Genomic DNA, 24,384 nt, shown 5'->3' with positions numbered 1-24,384 from the left:
GGTAAATCCTTCAGAATTTCTCCAAACTATAACCTTCGGTCACCACTTGGACTGCCCAAGCATCTGAAATGATGGAAGCCCAAGCCTCTTTGAAATGCCATATACGTCTCCCCGCTGGAACATCCGGACAATAGTCAAGATTTTGGAGGTAAGGCACCTGAGGTACTGGGGACTGTGGGTTTAAAACTAGGACTTATCTGAGTGAGGGGGCCCCCAGCCACGACCTCCACCCCGAAAGGGCTGAGATGCCCCCCTACTTGAAGAAAAAGGAATTTCTCTCTTGTAGGCAAAACTTTTATCGCTAGCAAAAAACTTCACAGGAGCAATCAACTTCCTGTTTTCAGCAGTCTTTTTAACCATTTATGCCAGATGCTGCCCAAAGAACTTGGGCCCTCATTCCTACTTTGGCGGACGGCGGTCGCCGCCCGCCAGGCGGGAACCGCCAGAAGACCGTACCGCGGTCAAAAGACCGCAGCTGTCATTCTGACTTTCCCGCTGGGCTGGCGGGCGACCGCCAAAAGGCCGCCCGCCCGCCCGCCCAGCGGGAAAGCACCAGCAACGAGGAAGCCGGCTCCGAATGGAGCCGGCGGAGTTGCTGGTGTGCGACGGGTGCAGTTGCACCCGTCGCGATTTTCAGTGTCTGCCAAGCAGACACTGAAAATCAATGTGGGGCCCTGTTAGGGGGCCCCTGCAGTGCCCATGCCAGTGGCATGGGCACTGCAGGGGCCCCCAGGGGCCCCACGACACCCGTTCCCGCTAGCCTGGTTCTGGCGGTGAAAACCGCCAGAACGAGGCTGGCGGGAAGGGGGTCGTAATCCCCATGGCGGCGCTGCTTGCAGCGCCGCCGTGGAGGATTCACAGGGGCAGCGGGAAACCGCCGGCTTCCCTTTTCTGACCGCGGCTTTACCGCCGCGGTCAGAATAGCCCCAGAAGCACCGCCAGCCTGTTGGCGGTGCTTCCTCCGTCCCCTACCCTGGAGGTCTCGGACCGCTAGGGTAGAAATGACCCCCTTGGTGCCATCAAACGGAGGTTTAATCAAAACAGTTTTCTGTGAAGCATCTGCCCTCCATGTACGCATCCACAAGTGACGGCGGGCCAAAACAGCTGCCCCTGATGCTTCTGCTGAGGAACATAAATTATCAAAGGACACATCTAACAGGAAACAAACTTGCTGCTACATAAGAGCAAGAAGGGCTGAACAGCCTGATCCCTCTGCTTGTTGTTAGCCAGAGACTAGAAATCTTTGAGCAACAATTAAATAGTGGAAATGGAAATGGAATATGCTTTTGCTCTCACTGCAAAATTGGATGCTGCATATGCCCTCTTGATAGCCCTCTCCACTTTTTATCCGCAGCATTTGGTGAGTAAGCATCCTCAGAAATCACATTTCCCTGGGTAGATAAACCTGCCATAAGGGTATCGACTTTAACCGAGGCAGGAAATTCCTCTGAAAACTTGTCAATGAGATACCGCTTGGCCAAGAAGTGAGGAAACAAGACTTATTGAAGTCTCTCTGTTCATGTTGCAATACCTTTTTAATCGCAGCATGCAAAGGTAGAGATGCACTCTTGCCACAAAAACGGTGTCAAAAAGTCATTCTCACCAGGTGCCAAATCTACCCCCGGTAAGTCCAAACTGGTGAGCAAATGCTGCAGGGCGTCTGAAAGTTCAGCTCCCTAAACAAAACAGCCTTTTTGTTTTCCTCCTCCATTTCCCCAACATTCGGGGCAGGAGGGCCTTCTCGGGCTCTAAACACCACCTCCACAGCCATTGCAATCATCTCCTGTAAGCATGCAGAGGGAGCCTCTGTAGATGGGCCAGGAGCTTCCCCAGTGTTAGTCTCCATCATGCCTCAGTAATGCTCGTGCCAACACCACTTCAGTAATGAAACGAACCAACTTACAGCTTGTCAGCCAGTTTCTAAGCAACGCAGACTCTTGCAGGAATGCACGCAAGATTTGCGGGGTCGCGCCATCATGTAATGGGTGCACACGCCAATTAACTTTAAAAAGAAGTTTTCGGCACTTAAAGTAAGCAATGCACGCTGCCAAAACCGGCGCTCTGCACCAAAATAATCAATGCGGGCAGAGATAAACTCACTGTGCGCCTCTCAACTGCGAAGGCAAGTCCGGGAGCGTGCCGAAACACTGCAGCAGCATAACAACCCCTCAGGCCCCCCTATACCACTAAAGTGAGTAATGGGAGCGCGGCTGCCAGAATCCCTGCCTGCTGGTGCAAGGCCCTGGGACAACAGATAAAAAACAAGCATTTTCAATGCAACGGGGCTCGCATTTGCTCGAGTTGGAGCTATTTGCTTTGTAAACTCCTAACCTAACTTTTCTTGCCACACAAGTTAAAAGAAAAAAAACACAGCGCGATTGTGCTATATAATCCCCAGCGCGATCGCGCTGCGGGGAAAATTAACAGATAAAGTAGTCCAGAAACCAGGTTCAAAACATCAAGCCTCGTATGTTTCTAGTACTTTACCGGTGCTGTGTAGGCGGGCTAAACACCGGAAAAGCCATGATGTATGCATGCCTTTCACAAATGAAAGCAAACAGATTTTAAAGAGCAAGCCCAGGAACAGATGAAAGAGACTGACGTGACCTGGGCGTGGTTTGAAGCCCAAAGAGTGATTACTTTATGGACATAGTGCTTTGCGCTCACCCATGACAAGAAGGACTGCTGTAGCAGTACCTTCCCCAGAAAACAATAAACAAATAACACAGGGGTCTGAAACTAACAAACCTCACTTATCTGAGCTAGCTAGGGAACTCTTTTCTGCAGAAAAAAATGATAGAATGTTTGTTGTGTCTACTTCCCCTTTATAGAGGCACCTGGGTAATCGTGGCCATGCTGGGGGAAGTATTTCGAATTGGCTAGGAAATAATATCTGGTAGGAAGAGATGGTATCTCATGTGTAAGGACTGGATTGGCGAAGATGGATGAGGAGGTAATGTTTGATAAGGTATTTTGATCAACCATGTTATGTGGAAAGCATTTGGGATCTACGGATTACTGTTTGTGGGATGGAATCACATTGATGTTTTGTCAGAGAGCCTGGCATTGCAGTTGAACCTACAGGGGTTGATGAAAGGCTAAACGAGGGTATTAGCGCACAGGCACTTCAGCTTTCCAAACTGCAGGCTACTCCTTACCTCCAACATGAATTAAAAAGCTTTACTCTTATCTCATCCTTTGTAAGTGGGGCACTCCAAGTTCTCCTGTATAAAGCACTTTTTAAACTGTTTTTTGAGTTGTGTGTTTTGGCCAGATAACATGGTTTTGGGTGTGTTAATTATCTGCCATAGACACTGCGGAAAGCACCTGGCAGTAAAAGAGTGAACAAAACTAACAAACATTCCTTAGGCATTTTACAGTACAGTCAAATCCCTCCTCATTGATATTTTATCCCAGCACTTCGTAGACAATTGTAAGTTTCTCTGAGAATCACATCACTTGTCCTTTCATGAGTACCTGCCAGCTGTCACTGTTGTAAAATTTAGCCAGCCATTTTTTAGGCACTATACAAGATGCAGCTCACATTTTATTTGGACAAGTGAGACTACATGTCTTAGACTACTAGTTGCCATATGTACAAAGGCTTTTTTTATCATCATAAACAGCCCGATTCTCAGAATCTGGCCATTTGCAACCACAATAAAGATTTCTAAAATATAAAAAAGCCAAACTGCCAATTCAGAAATCTGTTAATCACATTTTGGATTTTGGTATATCTTAATAATCTTTATGAAAGAGTTGCAATGGGCGCAAGTGCGATGCAACTCAAGTTAGATTTGTCAATCCACGCAAGGCCACCTTGTCTGGCTTGGTAAATCAAGAGTAACACAACGCAGAACAAATCGCTGCATTGCGTTACTCTGCCCTGGGAAGGCGTTCGATGGGTGGAGCTTGGGTGTTTCCATGCATCAACCCATAGATTTTGGCGCATTCCCAGATTTACTATGACTGGTAGACCTGGGAATGTGTTAAAATCCTACGCCTCCCCAGGTAAGGCGTAACAAGGAGAAATATCTATATCTCTCCTCGTTTCTTACTCTTCTGCAACACAAATAGAAAGAGGAAAATGCCACTCAGGATTGTTTCTGTGCAGGAAGGTGCTCCTTCCTGCACAAAAACAATCCTACTTACTATGCCGGCACCCATGCACCATGGTGCAAGGGTGTAGGCATTGGCGCTAGGCTGCACATTGTGCACCAGCACAGGAAGAAGACCGTACAATTTTAAATACAGTGTATTCCTGCCCTTTCCCTATCACACAGGGCAACAGAGTAACTTGCTGTGCTGCGCTGCATGTTTTCTTAATAAATTTGTTCCAAAGAGAATAGCTAGAATTTAAACCCTACTATATTATGAACCACTGCATAATCAGAAAGGCTATTATCAGAGTTCTTATGTAATGAAATTTCTGCCGTAACTTGTTGCTGCACTATGTGGCACCAAAGAGACAAATAGATTTTTTTACGGGACAAGCAAAGAAGATTTGTAAAGCAGCCTGTCCCACAGACAAGTAGATATTTTTTTAAATTCCACATCTTGTATGTGTGTTTAATATAGGGCCTACTTGTAGGGCTGTAGATACTGTATGCGTCTGTAGATAGATAGATAGATAGATAGATAGATAGATAGATAGATAGATAGATAGATAGATAGATAGATAGATCTACAGTGTGCAGGATGATTATTACCAATGTTGATTGAGATGATGGGCCATGAATCCAGAGAACCGAAGCCTCGAGTGTGTCACAAAGCTATGTCAGCTCCTGTTGCAATGATATTAAGTAAGTTATTACTTTCTGCTGTACAGTTATTGTTTTGCTGTTCATTTATGTGATATTTAAAGAGATCCAGACCACATTCTCATTGCATAGGCTCATAGTGTGAAGCTGTGAAGGTCTAGAGTATTATTCAGTTCCATAAGACTCAAAAGATGCACCTCTACCATGGCAAAAACATTGGACTTCACCCTTGCTCTGTATGTAGCACAAATAATTATTTTCTGGTCTACTTATCTCTCCACTGGCATGGCATGAGACATCTGTGTCTATTTGTAATTTTTAACACTGACAATGATACATTTAAAATGTTTTATATTAATATAAGGCCTAACTATAACATCACTTTAAGCTTTTTTTCAGTAAATTTCAAGGGTTTTAAAAAGTGAAGTTACATAATATGACAATACGTTACTATAAGACTACTTTAACCTTTGGAGTTTTTCAGTGAATTGCTAAGGTGCTTTTTATTGGTGAGTAAAATCTTATTATCATACCTAACTAAAACATAACCTTTGTGGTTCTTTCAGCCAGTTTCAGTTTTTTTCATCATATTCATCCGACTCTCCTATTAAGCACATCTTTTGGCCGTACACAGTAGAGAATTGGCCACAGGGCTTGGCCTACAGCTAAAGCCTGCACCAAACTCTACCAGTGCCCCAAACCAAACTCCACCTATCCCCCTGTGCACCGCCTTCGACTGTGACCAGGTTAGGGTTTGACTGCAGTGACAGACCTGCAGGCAAGCCCTGCCACCTACCCTTGTTGTTCAGCTCATTCCAAAACTCGATTGCTGGCCAGCCCCTCACGGTCTCTTAGACCCCCCCATGGACACTTACCTCCCATTTTCTCTTTTTGTCTTTCCACAGTACTCCACTTTCATTTTTTTGGGCTTCAGGGCATCCTTCTGGAACCGTTTCTCTTAAGGTTCTGGAGTAACGCTATGCCTACCTGCCACCTCATGGCTTAATTGTTTTTAATTTCAGAACATTGGGATTGAGTCCCTGTGTCCTTAATGGGGACCACAGCATTTCTGTTAATGTTGTGGTCAACCTATCAGATTCCTCAGTACCATTGTATCAATGCAGCTGATGGGGAAAAAAAAGCCCTCATGACCAATCAGATCGCTCTATGTTTTTAATTTATGATACAGCGGGCAACTGTCCAGGTATCACTACTTTTTGAAACTTTTTCAGAAATGTCTAAACAGATTTACACCAAATCACACAAACACTCTTTCTGAGTAAAGAACTAGCTTTCTGCCACATTTGATGTAAAGCTGTTTTTTTTCTTAAACGCTTCTTAAAATTTCTATGGAAAATTGCTTGGGGAGACCACTCCCTTTTACTCAGGCCCAGGTTGACAGATTGCCCCAAAACATTCCAGGAAGAAGTTGCAATGGAAGAACTTTTTATTTAAAAAAATTTGTGACGATTTGTCAAATGGTGCCAAAGTTAGTCTTCTTATGTAAACTCTGACCTGATTATAACTACACAGTGGTGACCCATACTGTGTAATTTATATCTATGTATTTGTATGTGTGTGTATATATATATATTTTTTTTTCACTTAAAAAACTGAAGTTTACAGGAACATTATAGTTCGCTCACATTTCAAACGTACAAAACCATAGAATTTCAGCTGTTATAGTAATTATAACTCATGCCCTAAGGTAACTATAACTTGCCCTCTCATACACAGTTTTCTCATCAATAATGTTACTGCAAATGGGACAGTGATATTATAAGTGATGTCATGAAAGATGTCATGAGTGCTGTAATATCTGGGGTAATTACCAGTTCTGTAACAGCTGAATTTCTATGGTTTTGTATGTTTGAAATGTGAGCCTAAGTATAACCTCTGTAACCTTTGTTTTTTTAAGTGAATATATATATGGCAATCCCCACTGAGTAGGTCTGTTTAGGGGTGTGTTTCTTTAGGAAAAACATTTTTGAATTTGCTTATACCGTTGGTGTCATTTGAAAATTCTTTACAAAACTGTCCAAAAAAAGTCTCATCCACCTAGGATCATTTCTGGAAGTTTGGGGGAGGTGAATAAGGGTCCCAAAAGGCATTTTCCAATTAATTTTTCCACAGGAATTCAGACACAACTACAGTCCATACGGCTGAACGGATTGACACCAAATTCCCCATGCACTGCTAATTACCCCACATATTACCTTACTCATAACATCATCTATGGCATCATTGATAGTATCACTGCAACATTTGCTGTAAAATTATTGATGAGAAAACTGTGCATGGCGGGGTCACAAGTTATAGTTACCTTAGGGCATGAGTTATAGTTACTTGAGATAACTGTAACTATAACTGCTGAATTTCTATGGTTTTGTGTAACTATAATGTCTCTGTAATCTTTGTTTTTTTTAGTGAATATTTACATATATATATATATATCACACACACACAAACATTTAAATGCATTTATCTCCATATATAACTACAGCAAGTAGAATTGTTTGATCTTTGAGTGACTTTTATGGAGCAGCCCTTAGGAGTATTTGTTAAAAATAAAATGACTGGAGGCATATTAGATAAGGAGCAACACCAGTGCCAGCAGTGCTGTGGTAGCACCACCGTACAAGTGGCAATACAGATGTAATAATGCCCTTACTAGTACTCCAGGGTGAGTAGGTGTTTTGTTAGTGTCGCAGGGAAACTTTGCATCAAGGCATGCTGCAGTAAAATGGGCAGTTCAAGGTTCAGAAGCACTTAATGCAATACCTCTTGGATTTAATAAATTGTTAAAGCATTTCTTGGTCAGAGTTGCAACCCAAAAATGAATGTCTTTAAATGGATTTATATTGGCAGTGTTTACAGAAGTGCATGGGCGCTGTTGTGGTGCATGTATGGGTACCAGGGAGTGTTGCTGTATTGTGGGCCTTCGATGTGATCCAACTCCAAATGCCATACCAGCTTGCAAACTGAAGCCAAAATTTGGAAAACATCTCAAAAATCCCAATGCCACATTAATTTCAATGAAGGTTGCAACACTTGTGTGGGGCAAAATAAGAAAGCATTTACATATGTACCTAAACATTATCTGTGTCCTTCCAAATTATGACATTGATACAGCGGGTAGCAATGTATTTCAGAAAACATGTCTCAAAAGGTTTTTTCTTTGCAGTGACCATCCCCTCAGCCAACTAATCTCCGATTCAGACTCCGAGATGGACAGCACCGAACAGCTGGCACTGGGGAGCACAGACACCCTATCCAACGGGCACAAGGCTGACCAGGAAGCTGCACAGCGCTTGGCAAAGAGGCTGTACAACCTGGATGGGTTCAAGAAAGCAGATGTGGCCCGACACCTGGGGAAGAAGTACGTGTGGGTATTGTAAGGAGCAGCAGTCCTTCCAAAACCTTATCTGCTAAGTATTAGGCACATTTATATCACAGTTTGCCTTCACTCCTTTAATATGCCAATCTAACATTTGCGTAATTTCTGAATCTACATTCTCAAAGAGAAACTGAAGTGCCAATTATTTAGGATCGATTCCCCCTCCAGAGTATCCCTTGGATGCCTTCTTCACTTATTCTTAGTGGAACTACGTGGTATAAGAAGTTCTCAAGATAGAACTACTTGCTACTGTGGTCTGCCAAGGGTTCTTACTCTATAACTATTCAGAAACCCTCTGAGTGAGGTTCGCTTAGCTCTGTTCCACTCCTTTCCAGGTATTTCTTGCACACTTAAATGCATATGTGTGAATATTAGAATTTATAAGACCTTCTTTCCCTGGTGGTGGGTCTGGGTGCTGTGTTTCCGAGCATGAGCTTGCAACATGTTTCTGTGCAGTTTCCAAATGTGCATTTGAAAAGTGCAATATATCTCAGCTTCAGCTGCATCCTTTTACATGTATGTGACATGTAAATGAAATGACATTGTTTCAAATAGATTTGTTTCTTTAATTACATCATTAAAGCATCAATGACTGTTTTTAGTGTAGTCAGCGCAGTCCCCTTCCTGTAACCAAAACAATTATTTAAGGGTGGAAATGTCCTTGTAGGTTTTCCCCTGATGCTTTTGTTTTGCTTTAGTCTTAGGCTCTGTGGATATTTAATTACGGTTTGTTTCTGTGAATATGCCTAAATTCCATATTTTTTTATTGCACACTACATTTTGCCTTGTGGTCAGTTTAGCCCATTTTGTGGCTTATTTAGGGTTTGGCGGCAAACCTGTCCTCAAACAAGGGTGGCTGAGGTCAAAAGCTCCGCCACTCTGGCAGATGATCTTCTGCCATATTTAGAGATCTCCGCTTGCCTGAAGAAGAGATCTGTGCCTTCAGAGAACCAGTTGCCATGGTGGCTCTTTTGAAGGCATTGTAACTTTGATGAGCGGCTGCCATGTTTAAGGCAGCTGCTCAGTTGAGTTATTTTGTCAAAAATAATGAAAACATGAGACTTGAAGGTTCACCTGACTCTAAATAGAAGGGACAGAACGAGATTTTGGTGGCCACAGTATTCTGGCAATTTTGTGGAGAGGATTCGTCCTGACTCATTCATTTGCAAGTACCTTTCAGGGATATAGCATTGAATCAAAAGACTAGATTTCATTCTTTGAAACTGACCCTGTGTGAAAGGTGCCTGCAGAAAGGTTCCTGCCTCAGAACTCCAACTTGACTGATCAACTTAGGATAGATCAAACATCAAATTCCATATGTCCAGAGCTGTTGCACTTACTGTCCTTAAAACATCCCACCAACCTATGGTCTATATAAGGTGTGCCAGTAAGGGGTGGTGATCAAGTTCTAGAAGATAAAACCAGTAGCAGTTCCAGCTTCCATCAACTTTTCATCAGAACAAAGCCACGGAAAGCACAAGAATGGAAAGTATGGGAACAAAGTGCTCATTTAGTTACCAGTAGTGTGGGCAAAATCATTTTTTTAACTTGCAATTGAGTGTGGGATTTGTTCATTTTTCCCTCTTTCCTTTTCTGGTACATTTGAACAATTCTTTGGTTCTTCAAGGGCCTGCAGTTAGAACACCAACTCCCAACATCTCCTCCGATTATGCAGACTTTCCTCATTTTGATCAAGTTCCTTTTTTCATTGGTTCATCATCTTACTCTAAATATTTGCTCAAGTTCCTCTTACTTTTCATGCAAATACAGAAAAACCTAGACCTATATGCTTTTCTTGCTGGTACTTTTAAGCATAGATTTCCCACCTTCAGACTATTCCCAGGTGCCAGACTTGAGCCATAAATGTTTTTCAGCGATGGTTCTTACTTACTGGTAGGTGGCGCCGTAGAACTCCTGTGTGGCTTCATACTGCCCTGCAAGTAAAGGAGTGGAGCCGCATTTAATCAGCACCCATGCACGCTGATTTCTTTTTCTTTCTTTTGGTGCCATACAATGCAGATTCAGAACCCTGCTCCCAAGGTTGTTGGTTTTTAGACAACGCTTTGTCTGAAAGACAACATACCAGGCAAGATGTTTTCCCCAAAAACAGCTGGCTTCAAACAGTGCCACAATTGCAGGATACAGATATTAGCCACAGACCCACACAAAATGTACAAACAGTCACACTGGTTTACACAGAGCCAATATACCAAAGAGGTATTTGATGAAAACATCTATATTGCTGTGGCTAATATGGTATAATACCATGACAGTCTAGGCAGTTGGTTTCCAGTGCAACGTGCAGATTTATGTACATCATAAATTGAACATGTTAAGTGCAAAGTCATGCATAAGCAACAGTCACAACCAGACAAATAAGCGAAACAGGTGGTGAAAATCATAGCCATGTAGGTATGCATATATTAGTGCCCACCCAAAATGTGCCTATGGTTCTTCGGCTCCAGTTACGACTTTGTGTTGCGCAATATCTGAAGTTCATGCAATCAAAGGCAATCAGGGAGCAGAATGGCGTAAGAAGAGGTTGCATCCTAAACAAAGGTCCTGCTCCAAGTCAGTGGGCTAATCTTGATCGTGGTCACCCGATAGGTCCATCTAAGCCCTGTTCCTGCTTAAAGATTTCTGGTAAGTAGAAGTAGAAAACACATTAGCGCCAAAAAGCCAAATGGGACTCAACACAATCTTGTCTCTTACAGTCTAACATGAAGTGATAAGGACATTACTGAAAGGGGCCGGTGTCTTCTGATCCAAGCAAGCTCCACATTTGGTCCTGGCCCGCCCCCGAATTCCTGTCCTGTCGTCGAACCTGCAGGAGCTTGTGGTCTTCAAGAAGGCATGCTGCAAATTTTTCAGATTCTCCCAGCTCCCTCTGACACAGCCTTGGGCTGAGGAGACCTTAGTTGAGACTCTATTAGCGGGCCCTTTCCCAGCGCAGACTCTTTCCTGGGGGCTGGTTCCTGGGTGAATACCAAATCTGGTCCAGACTTCCATTCCAGCCCCAGAGTCCACCTATATTTGGTCACTGGTGAAAGCCTGTATTTAGACTTTCGAAAAGGTAGGACCCTAGGTACTCCACCAGAGATAGAACTGGACTCACCACCTGGTCCACCAATGGAAGAAAATGTCTCTTTTGATGTAATAGTACATAGAGCAGTAGAAGTATTAAATTTGCATTTGCCTAGACTGGAAACAAAAACCATTTTCAACCAGATCTAACTTCATCTGAGCCACCGCTACCTTTAATAGGGCCTTTGCGGACACTGTCATAGCCTCACTGTCTAAGCCTTGCTCAACCGTTCTGGTCAGCTGACCAGAGGCTAGATGGCACAAACCAGCTCTTGACAACCCTGATTTTTTAACAAGTCACCAAATTCCTGAAAGTATTGTGATGCAAGTATCCACAAGTAAAGTCAATATGAATGTTTTGCCTATGAATATCTTGGTTAGGGAGTCAAAACATATTGATGCCTTTGGAAAGAATTTGTTTTCCTCAGCTGGCTTGACATTTGCAGTCTTTGAATGCTTTGTACCTTTAGGGTAGATACACACATGAGTTATGGAACATCACGATAGATTTTGCAGCTGTTCTGGAGCACCTTTGGAACTGACTGGCTCAAACGTACTAAGATGGACAAGATACAGCAAAGTATGTGTTGCCTGTGGGCCCGGACACCACCGATTGCATAGGCTGTGCTATTGACACAAGTGTACTGCTTAGAAGGTGGCCTGAATGTCAGGGGATGTCCAACCCTCCTTTATAGACATGCCTTTCGATGGATCGAGACAGAGAGAAAGTCGACTCACCACTCGAGTGAATTAAAGATAGTCATGCCACAGCTTGGTTCTTCAGGTAATTGTCCCAAATCAGTTAATTCCACCAGCAGTGTAAAACGTTTAGAGGCTATTCCAGAAGTATAGTTCATTGGCAGCCCAATCTTCCCAGCAGGTGCAGGCAAAAAATTAAGCCCTTCTGGAGCAGAGGACGTGGTGGCATTCAGTCCGCTCACACCAGGAGGGACAGATATCTTTCAGCTCTTCCTCCGATGCTGTTCTAGATCCCAAACTACTTTGATTTTCTCTCCCCGGCCTATAAACAGCTGGTAGGTGTCAGGGTACGATATTTCCTTTCCTGCAGAAGATCTAGTCTGAAGAGTCTTTAAAATTGTTCAAAAGGGTTATGCCCTGCCTTTCATTTTATCAGTCTTTTAATCACACACCCCACACAAGAGTCCTTTTCGATAAACCATGCTGCTATCCAGAAGCCATGCTTCTGCTGGCCTGAGATAACATTGAGTGGGTGCTGCACTCTTAGAATGGGCAACGGTGCTATTAGCACTAGCTTTCTCATACCAAAGGTGGGTAGAAGTGTCAGGTCAATAATAGACTTCCTTCTTTTGAGTACCTTTCTGAAGAAAGACACATTGAAATTCTCACTCTGGCTCAGACCCACTCTGCTTTGGATCCTGTGGACAGGATGGTACCCCTGGACTTGTAGTATGTGTATTTTCATACACCTGTCCTGCAGTCCCACAGGCATTAACTGTGGTTTACGACTGGGCTGTAACATTTCTAATTTAGCATGCTGCCATTTTGCCTTACCTTTGCCCCTCAGTGTTCACAAAAGTGATGGCAGTGGTCACTGCTAATTTTCAGATGGTTGGGGATACATGTATTCCCCTGCCCCGACCACTGGCCACTCAAAGCAACCTCACTGTAGATAGTCACAAACTACTGCCGGGCAGTGAGTGGGCTCTTAATCTCCTTGGGGTTTACCATCAATGAACCAAAGTTCCTGCTGAGCTGTACAGAGAGGATTCCCTTCACAGGGGCTGTCTCGGACACTTAGATTACAGTATTCTCAAGATTTCCAATATTGAGATATGTTTTGCTTCTCGACAGGTGATGATTTCCTGCAGTGGTGAGATGGTCGTGCAGGGAAGGCTTGTTGCCATTTAGAAGTGATGCAGAGTCATCTTTCACAGAAAGTTTCCAGAAGACTGGTGCGGGGTCTGCATTTTGCTTTTAATAATTCCCAAATGATTTAGCATTTGCTAGTCAGGCGATTGAAAAAGCCTTGAGTCTGTGATAGTACAATGCCTTTTACAAGTGTTAAGTTCTCACAGTCCAAGTGGATAATAACACCCTTCAGAGAGTATTAGTTAAAACAACATACTCGAGAAATTGAACGAGATGGGAATGGCTGCTGTGACCAAGTTGCAGGCTTTCATTAGACAATGGAATTGTTATTGTCCTGATGAAACTGGGGAGTAGATACTTCACTCATAGATTTAATTGGCATACGTCACCCAGGACCCTGCTATACTTCAAAGCGTGATGTCCTAGTTTAGATGTCCGCACAGAGCCATGCAACATTATTGCTCAGATTAAAGGGTATTTATTTGCAGTTTTCATCACTTTATTTTCTTCACAATGGGTTTCTTAATTTTCACATGATACGGCTACTTGGTTAGCTGGTTTTTGTTTATTCCTACAACTCTTCAAGACCAAACACATAACTTAAAACAATTTAGTCCCTGAAGTGTTCACTAGTAATTGCTTACTTTATAAATACTTTCATAAATAGCTAAAATGTACCTTTAGAAAGACAGGTCCATTATAACAGGCACTTCTCCTATCTGACTCGTAGAGCTCCACTCGTGGTTGATAACAGCAAATGTAGGGGGCTCACCGAGATCACTTGCGCTGGTCTTCTTACTCTCTGCTCGTTGTATCAGAGGTCTTTTCTGCAGAAGAGCATCTTCTCTCACCACCGCATGGGTTCGAGAGGACTTGTTGTCTTCTGCCCTACATACAGAAGCCAAACTGTTGCCTAGTCGCTTTACTACAATGGTGCAAGATGATCAGCACCTTTCCTCATGTATACTACACCTGTATGCTCTTGGAAATGTGAATAACACTGTGTGTTGTCTTCTACACATATGTAAAGGAGTACCTACACCTTTTAGCCCATACCTTTTACACCCTTATTTTCTACATATAGATACAGGAGTGACCCCTTCTTTGTGAATATGCACTGTCTTCTGAATACTCAAAGCTTCCAAGTGCAGCCATGGCTCTCTCTGTGACCTGCGTCCTGTTTCCACAACCCCTGCATTTCCAGTCTTCTGACTTGCCATAATTTGATGTGTCATTTCCCCATGAATGGCATGCACACTTATAAGGCTCCAGAGCAAATGTAGCATTGGAGGACGTAGAGCAGTGGTCAGAGTTACCTACTTGCCCTTTTTTGTATATTGTTCTTTACTTCCACCTGATTTTCCTAATTAATTCTCCTCTTCTCCCAGCAACGTCTGTTGTACACCTCTGCAGTGCAGCTGCGTGGAGTACCTCACCATCTCTATACCTTGTAATGGAGTGCTTAAGCCTATATCTCTGTTACCTGCTTCGTTCACATGAGAGATATGGGTCAGTCATTTGTAGGTTACTGAGGGAAGGGACTTGGCTCTACCTCCGTATGTCCATGACGCGTTTTGCTTGATTCTGGCCCTCACGTCTCTTTGTGGGAATTAATTTAAGATCTTCCCTCATCATGGTGCTTGTTTCATGAATGAATTAATGAATTATTCGTATTACGCTGCATGTCTCACTACGGCCATAAGCAACATCTGTAGAGGTCTTGCTGGTTTGCATGAAGAGGGAACCAAGATCCCAAGATGTAGCAGAAGATTCTAGTACCTGCTATTAATCATAATCCTCACTACCCTCGAAAACGCAGTTAGCAGCTGCTTCAGCATGTGCATTTTTTCCTCTTCAATTTAAAATGCAGCTGTTTTGGCGAGAATAACTAAGCTCCTATTGTCTATCAGGTGCTAATCCCTCTCGCTACTGAATAATCTTCACAGAACCGGGTAACATTAGGTGCTGCAAGTAATAGAAGTGGTACTGCGGCTTAGGGATGGCATGTACAAACAAGTCAACTCATTGAGTAAATGAGAAATGTGCCATTCTACTACTTCTTTCCCCTGGGCTTCCTCATGCTATGTGCTCAGTTCCGCTTCTGGCAGTTCTTTCTTCCGTCTTCCCTCCACATGCAGCTATTGTCTTCCCCACACTAGGCTCCTCCCTCCTCCTAGAATCACCTCCCATCTGCTTTAACCTTCCCCATCGTACTCCTACTGTATCATCCCCACACCTGCTTCTACTTCCACCTTCTCATACCTAACCATCCTCACAGGGCCACCTTACACCGCTCCTGCCTAATTCAATCAATTTCAACATCTTCCCATCTACTAGGGCTTCCTTGGAACTCCCAGGTGTCTGTGGAGAAGCATTCGTCCTTGGTAATGGGAATTACTCTGAAATCACCGGGCTCTTACCACTCGAGACAAGCTCTTGTGTAAGGAAGGGTGTGGTGGACATCACACATTAACTTTGTGCATTTTCGTAATGGCAGTTTTATTTTAAACCATATTGTAATCTGAACTATGAAGAAGAGTGGGACCCTGGGTTACAACTAGCTTACTGTTTCAGTTAGGCTATGCTGTTATGTTATTTTTTTATGAATTAAGTTAATAACTTCAAAACATTCTGTGTTTTGTGGAATGCCAAAACCTGGGCAGTGGCATGTGCTTTTATTATAACAGCACCTAATATAACTATGATAATACTTAATAGTATGGAGTTTGTGTGCTCTAACAGGTGTAAGATTTGGGGAAGTTGAAATTCCTGTGCACTTTAATGCCCTTTAGGGATAGCACGTCGATCAAACCACTGAGTCTAAAGTAGCTTCATGAACACGACTATGCTGCCATGAGTGATTAGGGTCTGATTTAGGTCTTGGCGGAAGGGAATACTCCGTCACAGACGTGACTGACATCCTGTCCTCCTTATTATGATCCCATGGTTTCCTATGGAAATCAGGCACGCAACGCCCGTTGGGCTAAAAGGGCTTCAGCCCATCTCCGTCTCCTTTTTCAGCCCGTACTGCAGACCGGCTACAGCTTCTCCTTCAGGGCACGGATTGCACCTCAGTTTGGTGGCTTAGTATCAAGTATGAAAATGGAGTTTACAGCAGGAAAACTACAAGGAATGGGATAATGAAGGATGCTGGGAACCAGTTATTTTGACAGAATTTCTACTTTAGAACTCCTACTTTAGAACTCCTTAGAACTTTAGCTCAGCATCCAGGGGCTTCCATATAAATCCATAGCGCCAGGCGCCATTTATGAGTGGCATACTCTTTTCAGCTGAATAGCCAGGAGACGCCTAATCAGCAACTGAAGTTGGTGGTGACGGGAGGGGCTGGAAGCCTGACCTGCGGCACTACTTCAGTTAAGGAGCTGGCTCAGCCCACCCCAGAGGACATGATTATTTAAGGGGCAGCACGAGCCTAAAAGTTGCTCCATTGGGGCAGTGAAACTGAAAAGGAAGTGAGGAGTTGAAAAGGGAAGGGAGTGCATTTGGGAAACCAGCAGCACCTGAAGCCCTTAGAGGGTCAGATGCCTTTGGCAGTGCAATGACAGGCAGCAGAGTGGGAGCTGAGGCCCGAGCGAGTGCGACACCCTGTTTCTCTGTTTAGATGATTGATTTGTTACCCTCCATAAGTTTTTCTCCTTTTGCCAACCTGAGAAGCTTGAAATTCTGAGCCAGGCCAGTGTTACCGGGATGTAAGCATAATACACCGGCTACACCTAGATTACTGCAGCTAGCACATTAACCAGCAGTGCTAGCTCAGGAGCTAAACATGCTTTCATGAAAGGAACTCAAATCTGTGACATATTGTTACTATATAACAGAATTGAGGGTGCAAGTCTTCTAAATTTGGCAACAAGACCAGTTCTGTCCTTAATTTAAAATGTGAACAGTCTAAAGCTTCAAAACCAAGGGATTGGTGAAAGGAAAAGGGGCAGGCAACAGTTGGAGGACTAGTGGCACTGGTGTGGCACAGGATGGCATAGAATGGTTAGATACAAGGGCAGGGTGATATGATGGAATTGGTGGAGGGGCATGGGATGGATTAAGACAAGGAAGGATAAGAGCAAAGGAAGTTTGGAGGGACTGGACAGCTGATAAAGCTAGGGACAGACATAAGGATTGTAGGTGCATGGCAGTACTAGCAATCAGTGGAGGAACAAAGGTGAAATAATGGGTGGACAGACAAGCTAATGATAGGAAAAGAAAAGTCAAACTGTGGGCAGAAGGAAAATGGCAGGGGTGTCAGTCGTGGCCTGGGATGTGAGGAGAGACCGAGGGGATAGGAAATACACCGGTGTTGAGACCAAGACAAGGGCATACTTTGTTGACAAGAACAAGGAATGGGTGGAGAGATATCCCAGAGATTAAAAGTGAGGGCCGACCCAACGGCAGAGAGACAAAACATGAATGAATGATAGACAAGACATGAATGGGCAGAGAAGATCAAGGGGTGGATAGATAGGCAAGCATTGGGTGGAGGGACATGGGATAGACACAGAGACAATGCCAATGGAAAGATAGTGAGTGGACCAGTGGAAGGGAGGAGAAACAAGGTCCAGAGATGGGTCGGCAAACATAGCCAATGGATCGAAAGAGGAAGGCAGTGCTAAGGGACGGAGAACTACAAGGTCAAAAACAACAAATAAAATAAGCAGGTTTACAGATAGAATGTGCAAAGAGTGTGTTAGATCTTTGTAAATTACATACTTGTTTTGCATAAATAAAAGGCTAATTGAGTTTAGGAATGGGTCTGAGTAATAACAAATGGATCCTTGTTGTAAGACACAATCATAACAGTGACAGTTTTGCGACACAAACTCATTGCATAAAAGGGAATCTTTGTGAAACAGTGAGATCTGTGAACAAATAAGGATCAAATAGATAACATGGCAAAGACATGCGTAGAAAATAGAGCAACCTCAGAGGTTGGGATAGCTAGCTGAGTGCATTTGAGAGACCAGCAGTGGCATGAGAGGAACAGTAAATTGAAAGTTGAAGATGGAAAGGACAGCAATCTCCAAAGTAGCAGAGGACTTTGAACAAGTGCAGCACCCTAATAGGAAGAAACAAAAGCAGTGACCTGAGAGGTGTTTTAGAAGAAAGTAGAAGCACCTTGACAAACAACACAAAAGAGAGGGGCAGCAACACCCTAACAGAGTAGCAACAGTGCATTGAGAACTGTCCCTAGATGGAGAAACACTGTGAGAGAAAGAGGGCAGTATACTAAGAAAAGGCAGCACAGAAAAGGAGAAGCCAGAACAGTACTTTCAGGGGTTTCAGCAGGGAGGTATATTACAGGAGAGGGCCGTGGCACACAAGCAGTATTCTAAGCTGGAAGCCTGAGCAGTATCATGAGAAGGGCTTCACAGGAAGTCTGCGTCAACATTTCAAAGGAACAGGTGTGCATTAAGACTATTATCAGCATTACGGAACTGCACACTTAGAGAAAGCTGCACCTAGAGAGAGGATTTTCTAGAATGGGACTGCATCCCCATTGAGGACATCACTTTGAGAAGACACACAGAATAGTTTTTTGAGGGGGGAGCGGATTGACGGAAGAGCAGCTTAAAAGGCAGTAGAGACAGGACTGTACCTAAGAGAGGGACATATCAGAAAAATACATTAACACTCTGAGAAGCTACACTAAACCACATACCGTGATAAGGATTTTACAGGGAAGGGACAGTACCTGAGAAATAACACCAGAGTGGGAGGGCAGCAACATCCTTAGGAAATTGGACCAGAAATATGAACAATAATCTGACAGAGGTGTCTCTAGGAAGAGATAACAGAAAGATCTGCACACCAGGAGAGGGTTCTTTTGAGGGGACAGCACCCTCAGATATATCAGCACCATAAATATATAAAGAAAGTATCATCCTGCAAAGGATTTCTCAGATGGTGCTCATCACTCAAGGCAGCATCATGAGAAGATTTCCTTAGGTGGAGCAGTACCTGAGAGGAATAGAAGAGAGCTCAAAGAAACATCAGCACCCTAAGAGTATGTGTGTTTTAGTGAGGGATGGTGGGAAATACAGAGGCAAAAAGACCACGTCTGGGGAGGAAGCATCCAGAGAGATAGTAGGAGGCTCAGAATGACAGGACAGTACCCTGAAATGAGAGAATGCTACCCTGATGAGGAGTTGGATGTAGCATTCACAGCATGGGCAATACCCCTTTTCAAAGGACAATGCGCTAACAGACAGCTGCACCATGAGTGTGCCTGGGTAGTGCATCCTGAAAACAAGAGAGCAGCATCCCCATGTAGGGAATCGAGAGAGAGAGAAATACAGCACATTGAGAGGGTCATACCCTAACACAAAGTGTGGGTAGCATAGTGAGGAGAGAGGAGTCGGTCAGTAAATTGAAGAGAGAGGAGGGGACCAGCATACCTTGGAAGTATAATAGTACCAGCATATGAGATTAGAGGCTCCTTGGTGAGCAAAGTAGTGGACAACATCCTGAGGATAAATAGTTACCAATACTTTAAAATATAGATATGGGTCATTGGAAAAATTATGTTCTGAGGCCATTAGTCTGAAGTTTTAAGGTTGGGTGGATTTAGGAAGGATTGTATAACACTTTGGAAAACATGACTGTAGACATATACTGTGTTACACGGATCCTCACAAATTACTCTAGTAGGCAAAGGGATTTGGTATTGGTTCCCCATTTAATAAACCATGTTGTCGATGGTTAGCACTGGGATGGTCCTTATTAGACCTTCCTAAAGAGTTTTGCGAACAGTAATGTTATAGGTACTAGTCATTTTGCTGACTCTTTCCTGATGCATGCCTTGTGAGTAAGCTTATGCTTGTTATGGTAGGACTGAGCTAGTTTTGGTGATGAGCTAGTGATAAAGGTTTTAAGACTGGCTCATTAAGAAAAAGTAATCAGTGTCCAATGCCATAGGTTCCATTTGTTTAATATTAAAAATTACAACAGACACAGTAAACCTGACAGTGAGAATCATATGTTAAAGCCAATGGGCCTTTAGGGTGTATTCTTATTACACTGTGTTAAAGCCTGTTCACAGGTTTTTTGTTCCATAGAATCTTCAGATTTCAGTGTTGGTTATGTACTTAAACAAACCCTTGAAGATTTGCTCTGGAATAATCCTTGCAAGGCCATCTTGAGAGGACATAGCAGGTTTTGTTTTCTGCTAGGCACTTGCCAGCCTTTGGCAGTTCATGAGGGAGTCCTACAGGACCGCAGGGGGTTAAGTGGGTAATTGCAAGAATGATTCAGTGATAAATGAATGGTTACATTCTCAGTCCTTATCAGATTAGCAATGTGGATGTCCCCGCCCCCATTGCTTTCTATGTTAATTAACTCCACCCCATCCCTTGGTGTATCAGGCCCCCCTCCCCCCCCCCCAATTTCAGATCTAGTTGGCCCCCTGATGGAGATCGTTACAAGGCAGACAAGATATCTGTCCCGTTTGTGACAGTATTCCCTCCGCCAAGACTGAAAGAGTGTACCAATTATTTGCCATTATAAAACATGAAGCAAGTCAACTACAGTGTTTTCCTTTCGCTGCATTTTTTTTCAACTTTTGTTTCTTGATTATTAAGATTTAAGTTAACACAAATCGTTGTCTTTTTTTCCAGTAATGAGTTCAGTCAGATGGTGGCCGAGGAATACTTGAAGTTTTTTGTGTTCACCGGGCTTACCCTTGACCAGGCCTTAAGGTGAGTTTCCAGCTTGGGCGAAAAGTGACACCGGCATTTGATCATGGTAGCTTTGATTGCCATTCCGACATGGAAGTGACAGGGAAGCATGCTCCATAAATCAACAAAAAACCTCTAACCATCAAGTAAATGAGATATTGGGTGGCTATTTTGAGATGTCAAAATGATATCAAAATGCAGACACAGTTTTATGTCACAATATCGTCTACCACTTTATCAACAATCGTTCTGTCGTCAAGGTAAATATATACAGACTTGCCATTTTTAGCTACACATTTACTCACCTTGCCGACATAGCAGTAGGTTTGCCCATGTTATTGTGACCCCCCCACCCACACGGGATATACTGGACGGATTTAGATTGCCAGAAGTTGTTAAAGTCACTGTGGCATCAGAACATTACAGTAAAATTAATTCATTGTATTTTGGTGGCCCTGATGAAGTTTGTTTTCAATTGATTTTGAGTCGAAAGTTGAATAGCTGCAGTGTCCATGAAGTGTGCCACCATAATGATTTCAAATTAGACACCGCCACGTTTGGCTAATGTATTCGTTTCTCAAAAACCTTGCTGAAAGATCACCATTCCATCTCAGCACCACCTCTTTTTGAGAAAAGTGTGAACATCTGGTGCACCCCTACATTGTAACATTACTGCACCCAGAGCTCCAAGCTATTATCCCTCAAAATAGTTGGTTTACAGGCAGGAACAATATGAAAGGATAATTGTGTTTCTGTCATGAAGTTATAAAACAGATGACCCACGAGGTTCAACTCCATCCAACACATACATTTCTTCCAGGAAATCATCATCAATAGTCATAAGTACTAAATAGTCCTCCCCTCATCTGCAGGGACCCCTGAGCACATATCAAATATTATTTGTGTGTGTAATTATACATACTCAATATATGTATTATTACCTACTAGTGATTGGCAGTGGGTAGTTATAGTTGTGACGATGTTTCCATAGAAAGAGCGTTTTTGGACTTGCCTATGTCTTTGGCACCATTTGACGAATCTTCACAAATGTTTTTTTTTAAAGTGTGTTGGTGATTCTTGTTGTGTCTGGTAAGTTTTGGTGTGATCAGTCAAGCAGGATCGAGTAAAAGGGGAAGTAGTTAAAAACATGCATTTCCCATTTTAATTCCCATAGGAGTTTTGAACACCACTACGGCCTGAATCGCTGGACGGATTCACACCAAATTTGGCTGAAAGGTCGCTTTTGGTACGCAGATTATGGTTTTTGTTATTTGGTGTGAATCCATTTGGAAATTTAAGAGGAATTAAAGAAAATCAAAATTTGTATATGTAGGGCTGTGGATCCTCCCTGTCAACTTTGCAAATACTAACAAGCTTGTGTGGGGAAATGCAGAGCTTTGATTGGATGCCAACACTTCAACCAGGCAGTGTTGGTAGTCTTTTTGGGACTCTGCTTCAGCCGAGTCCCAAAAACAAAGTGAAAAAAAGAAAAGGGGCCAGAGTATAGACACCCTGACCCCTTAGCTCTGGTGCTGGGATCCCAAAGGTGCATTGCCAGGACAAAAAAGCACTTAAAAAAAAATTAATGTTGCTGCAAATTTGCAACAACATTGCAAACTCACTACAAATTGTTTTTTTAAAAGTGCGGTCTCCCGCACCTGTTTTTATGGAACCCCCAAGTGGGCCAGGTCCCAGTGGCATGTTGAAATAAAGGGTGGGGTGCACAGGCTCACCATCCTTGGACAATTTTAAGCCCTGGTGACCGCCACCTCCCTGGGGCTTATAATTATTATGCGGGTGGACCCGCTGGGCCCGCCATCTCCCCAGGGCTTAATTCATATTAATGAAATCTGAGGGCGTGGCAATCCCCCTCTCGCCCCCCCCCCCCACAGCCCCGGGGACAGCCACCTCTCCGGGACTGAATTTAAAGAAAGAAGGGGGTCCGTGATGGACCCCTGGCCCAGGGGATCACCACCTACCCGGGTCTAATTCACATTTTATGGGGGCCACGTGGCCCCCTTCAGGAACCAATGATGGCCCTGTGGACCGCCACCCCCCAGGGCTGGCTCTTGTTGTGTCCAGGGGTGCCCCTCCTAGGTACATAGCTGTTTGCATTTGCTTGGTGGGAGCTAACAGCTCCCACCAATCAAAAGCAAACAAATTCTGCTTTCTGAAAGAGGGAGCTGTCAAACAGCTCCTGCTTGCATAAAGCAGAGTTTTCGTCTTTTTCCCTGCACACAAATATGCACACAGGGAAACAGATGAAAACATCTGTTTAGCGCAGCTCCCTGCTTGTGGGAGCAATGCCGGCCCCAGCAGGATATGGGGAGCCGGCTAGGACCGCCGAGTTGCGCGGCACTCGGGGACAGACAACGGGTGTGGCGATATCCAGGGAGCAGACTGTGGCCTGCTGAAGACAGGAGACGCTGGGCACAACCACTGACAGTGTAGAGCAGTGTGCCCTGCATGCGTGCGGCCGGCAAAGACAACGGGAAATGCCACGCTGGGCACCTGTGAGGTAAAGGCTGGACCGGGCCCCTACTGGGGCTCCTGGCAATGAGACGGGAAGCCAGAGGTCACTGGAGAGTAAGTGAGTGGACTTCTGGGGAATTGCAGTGGGGATAGGTGTGGCCTGCGGGGAGACTTGCGTGCTGGGGCCTTGCCAAAACTAGCAGCTGCGACACGCTCCTGACCCCACATGCCAGTTCCGAGCCTCCGCTCCCCCCTCACCATTCCCTCATGAACTGATGCAGCAGGAGTACATGCGAGGGGCTGGGCAGCTAATAACAATAGCTTTACTGGCCTTTACCGCAATGACGCATTCTTGACACACCTTGGCCAAGCCGTCCGGACTTAGAGGCGGCTGAGATGCACAAAACGTCCCAGGACACGACCGCAGCCTTGAGGAAGCTCCCGGTCCGGTGGGAACAGCTCCTGGAAGAGGGGCCCCTGGCGACACCTGGCATTGCAAAAGAGGTGAGCATTGTTCACTTGCCCACCTTGATGGGAGAGAACAACGCAAACACAGCGTAAGCCACTCAGACGCAGGTGCCACTGGAATGGGGAGCTGCTTGTGCTATTGCACCTGCAGACGACCGTTAGACACAGACAAGCGGGCTTCTTGCACACTAGACTTTCTGTGCTGTGAGGCCCCACAGTACAAAGTGCACCCGCAGTGAAATGGCACCTGTGAGTGGCTCGCCATAGCGTGGTTGCCCCAGCGAGATAGGCTGAGCCAGCTGAAGCAGTAAAGGCTGTAAACCCAACAAAGTATAACAACTTTGCTGCATCACTGTTCATCTGATACTGCGGCCTGGCACAACCAGGCCCCTGTTACTGTTGCAATGGGTCGTCTTCGCTCTGGGTCAGGGTGCAGCTCACAGGCATCAAGACCTGAAGCTCATGCCTCCACTTGTCACAAACTAGATGCGGTACTGGCAGCAATGGAGTGTATAAGTGCAGCATTTGATTAGACACGAACGTCACTGGAAAATAAAATAGACAACGTAGCAAGTGACCTCAATCTATTACATGCAGACCACCGTAAACTGGTGGACAAAACTAAATTACTGGAAGGTACCTTGACTAATCTTACCCCCAAGAC

At 44.2% G+C, this 24,384-nt stretch overlaps 1 protein-coding gene across 2 annotated transcripts in view; it reads left to right on the top strand.

Annotated features, from left to right (window-relative positions):
- The window catches only part of PSD (pleckstrin and Sec7 domain containing), an 841,983-nt gene that overhangs the window by 390,399 nt on the left and 427,200 nt on the right, over positions 1-24,384 (top strand). For both annotated transcript variants that reach the window (XM_069240342.1, XM_069240341.1), the window contains 2 exons: positions 7,945-8,139; positions 20,721-20,801. In XM_069240342.1, the coding sequence (XP_069096443.1) occupies positions 7,945-8,139; positions 20,721-20,801 (276 nt within the window). The remainder of the gene's footprint in view (positions 1-7,944; positions 8,140-20,720; positions 20,802-24,384) is intronic.

This window comes from Pleurodeles waltl, chromosome 6 (assembly GCF_031143425.1).
Source record: "Pleurodeles waltl isolate 20211129_DDA chromosome 6, aPleWal1.hap1.20221129, whole genome shotgun sequence".
Classification (NCBI taxonomy): Eukaryota; Metazoa; Chordata; class Amphibia; order Caudata; family Salamandridae; genus Pleurodeles; species Pleurodeles waltl.
The sequence above is the reverse complement of the archived record's forward strand: the minus strand, read 5'-3'. Positions and strand labels throughout refer to the sequence as shown.